Source organism: Malurus melanocephalus, unplaced genomic scaffold (assembly GCF_030028575.1).
Source record: "Malurus melanocephalus ecotype Western Australia unplaced genomic scaffold, MMel_1.1 scaffold_416, whole genome shotgun sequence".
NCBI lineage: Eukaryota > Metazoa > Chordata > Aves > Passeriformes > Maluridae > Malurus > Malurus melanocephalus.
The window spans coordinates 276,091-278,501 of NW_026623648.1; the positions used below are offsets into that span (position 1 = coordinate 276,091).

General features: G+C 61.4%; 1 protein-coding gene across 2 annotated transcripts in view; it reads right to left on the reverse strand.

The window, feature by feature from the left end:
* The window catches only part of PAPPA2 (pappalysin 2), an 89,494-nt gene extending 88,417 nt beyond the window's left edge, over nucleotides 1-1,077 (reverse strand). For both annotated transcript variants that reach the window (XM_057379659.1, XM_057379658.1), the window contains exon 1: nucleotides 194-1,077. In XM_057379659.1, coding sequence (XP_057235642.1) covers nucleotides 194-659 — 466 coding nt within the window. In that variant the 5' untranslated portion in view covers nucleotides 660-1,077. The remainder of the gene's footprint in view (nucleotides 1-193) is intronic.
* Between the last annotated feature and the right edge of the window lie 1,334 nt (nucleotides 1,078-2,411).

Sequence of the window (2,411 nt, forward strand, 5' to 3'; positions counted from 1 at the left end):
AACACAGGGGAGGGGATGGTTTAGGGTTTGGTCTCAAGGGAAGGAGGAATATTCCACGTCCGCGGTGCTGAGGGCACGGGTGTAGGCGCGGGGTGTCACCTGCCAGRGCGGGGAAGGCAGGGAGCTCCCCGTGGGGATGTTGGACGAGGATCGGGGGGTTGTCGGGTCCCCATCCCTCCCTGACGGGGTTTACCTGCGATGATGGCCGGGTTGCTCTGTCCGCCCTCYGCTTTCACCCACAGCTCCAGAGTGAACTCCTCCCGTGGGACTGCGGGCAGCGCCTCCGCCCGCGCCGCCAGCTGCTCCCGGCCSCCCGAGAAGTACAGGGCGGGCAGCGGTCGCTCCCGGGGAGGGTCCGGCACCTGCGGCTCCCGGCCCCGCCGCCTCTTCGCCCGGCTCCGGCCCCGGCCCCGGCCGCCCGCCTCGCCCCCCGGCTCTTCTACCCCAGCTCCCCGCGGTCTCCGGCCCCGCGGGGRTGCAGCTCCGAGCGCCCCGTCCGCGGCGGGACCCTGCGGATACAGCCCATAGGGGTGATGCGAGGGGACGGCGCGGCGGCTCGGAGCCTCCATCCCGCACCCCGAGACCGSCGGGGGTGCCCCGCGGGCCAGGCTGAGTGCCGCCAGCAGCAGCGCGACCAGGGGGGCCCCGCCGCGCATCATCCTCCTTGGGAACGAAGTTTGGGGGATGGAAGGTGGGCAGAGAGTGGCCCCGGGGAGATAGGAGTTCAGGGGGGCGGCGGGCGGCAGCGCCGGGGCATAGTCCCCCGGCCCCGCCGCAGCCGCTGCCCCCAACTTTGCCCCGGCACCGCTCTCCTCCCTTCTGCTCCTGCGGGAGGAGGAGGAGGAAGAGGAGGAGGAGAAGGAARGCGAGAGCACCGCGGCGGGGACCCCCTTCTGCCTGCAGCCGAGGCTCCCGGGGCACAGCGGACCCTGCGCGGCTCTCGCCGCTGCCCGGCTCTGCCTGCCGGGAGCGGGGGATGCGTTAGTCGCCCTTATCTAGAAAGCCCCGAGGCGCTCCGCTCCCCCCCACCTCAAGGAGGGGTGTGGAGGGGGGGCTGCCCTTATTTAAAGATGATTATGTCCAATCTAATAAACCCCGAGCGGAGCATCGCCCTCCCTTCCCTCCGCCCTCCCGGGCGCTGCCCAGGATGCTGGCGGGGAGGGGATGCGGAGAGGACACAACCCTCTGGGCGCTGGGTCTCCTTCGCATCCCCTTCCCGCCCTCAGGGTTGCGGGATAGCACCTGCCCTGTCCCTGCCCGTGTCTTCTCTTGTTGTAGCTCCCACCTCGCCTCCATCCTCCATCTCCATCACCTAGAAGGGAGGAAAGGACGCTAAAAGGAGGGTACACCCTCCCTCAGCCCTCCCCTGGGCGAAAGGAGAGGTTGTCTTGGACTCAGGGTCCCTCCTCGGCAAGAGATTTTTCTGCTTTTTCTCTCTATTTTTTTTTTCTTTCCCAAACAATGACACATGCAGAAAGGTGGGCTGGAGGTGCTTTATCTGAGCAAGCTACATCCAGAAGCCAAAAAAAAACCCCCATGAATGCACCAAGGGAGTGGGCAGCASTGTGAGAAGCATCTCACCCACTCTCTGCCAGAGGCTACAAGACCAGCACTACTGGGGAGAGTTTCTCAAAGCATACGGGTGAGAAAACAAACCCCCAAAGTTTCTTCTTAGTTCCCAAGGCTCCTTCACACCAGCACATGGCATGAGAGACTAGGAAAACTTCAGCAAGGAGATTCAGCGAGATGAGATTTTTTTTTAATTCTTCCTTTTCACTATTGTTATTTTATGTATATTTTTTTCATTCCCAAACACTATCTGTGGCGGTCAGTCTGAAGCAGGGTTGCCAGCGAAAGCTGGGAGGCCCATTCCAGGGTACAGGCTTTCAAACCAGCAAGGCAGGAGGGAARGGATTTAAGAATAAATGGCAGGAGCTGGCTGTGTGAGGTTGTGGTTGGGGGTTTTTTTTGTCTTCTCTAAGGTGGGATGATGATGGGAGTAAGGGTGGGGGGCTGGTGCTTATAGTCAGGGGGKAATAGAAAAATACAGTGCTGGAAAAAGTTGAGGGTTAGGAGGGGTGAGCACAGCACATGTCCAGTTTCCTGGGAAGGAGGAAAGTGGGTGTGAGCATGCAGAGAGGTGAGGGCATGGCTGGGCTGGCAGGGTATGAAGAGGAAGGGAGGACACAACGGGGAGAACACAAGGCCAGGCAGAACAGGGATGGCTCATGTGAAGTTGTTCAAACAACTCCCAAGGACATTTGGGGTGTGAACCACATCCAAACACAACACCAACACCCATGCTCACAGGGAGGTGGTGAAAAGAGGTCTGCAGCTCTCCTGCCTCCATTGACTGACCCACTGCCCATTAGCTGGAAGTGGGGGCATGGAGACAGCCCAACTCAGGGCTT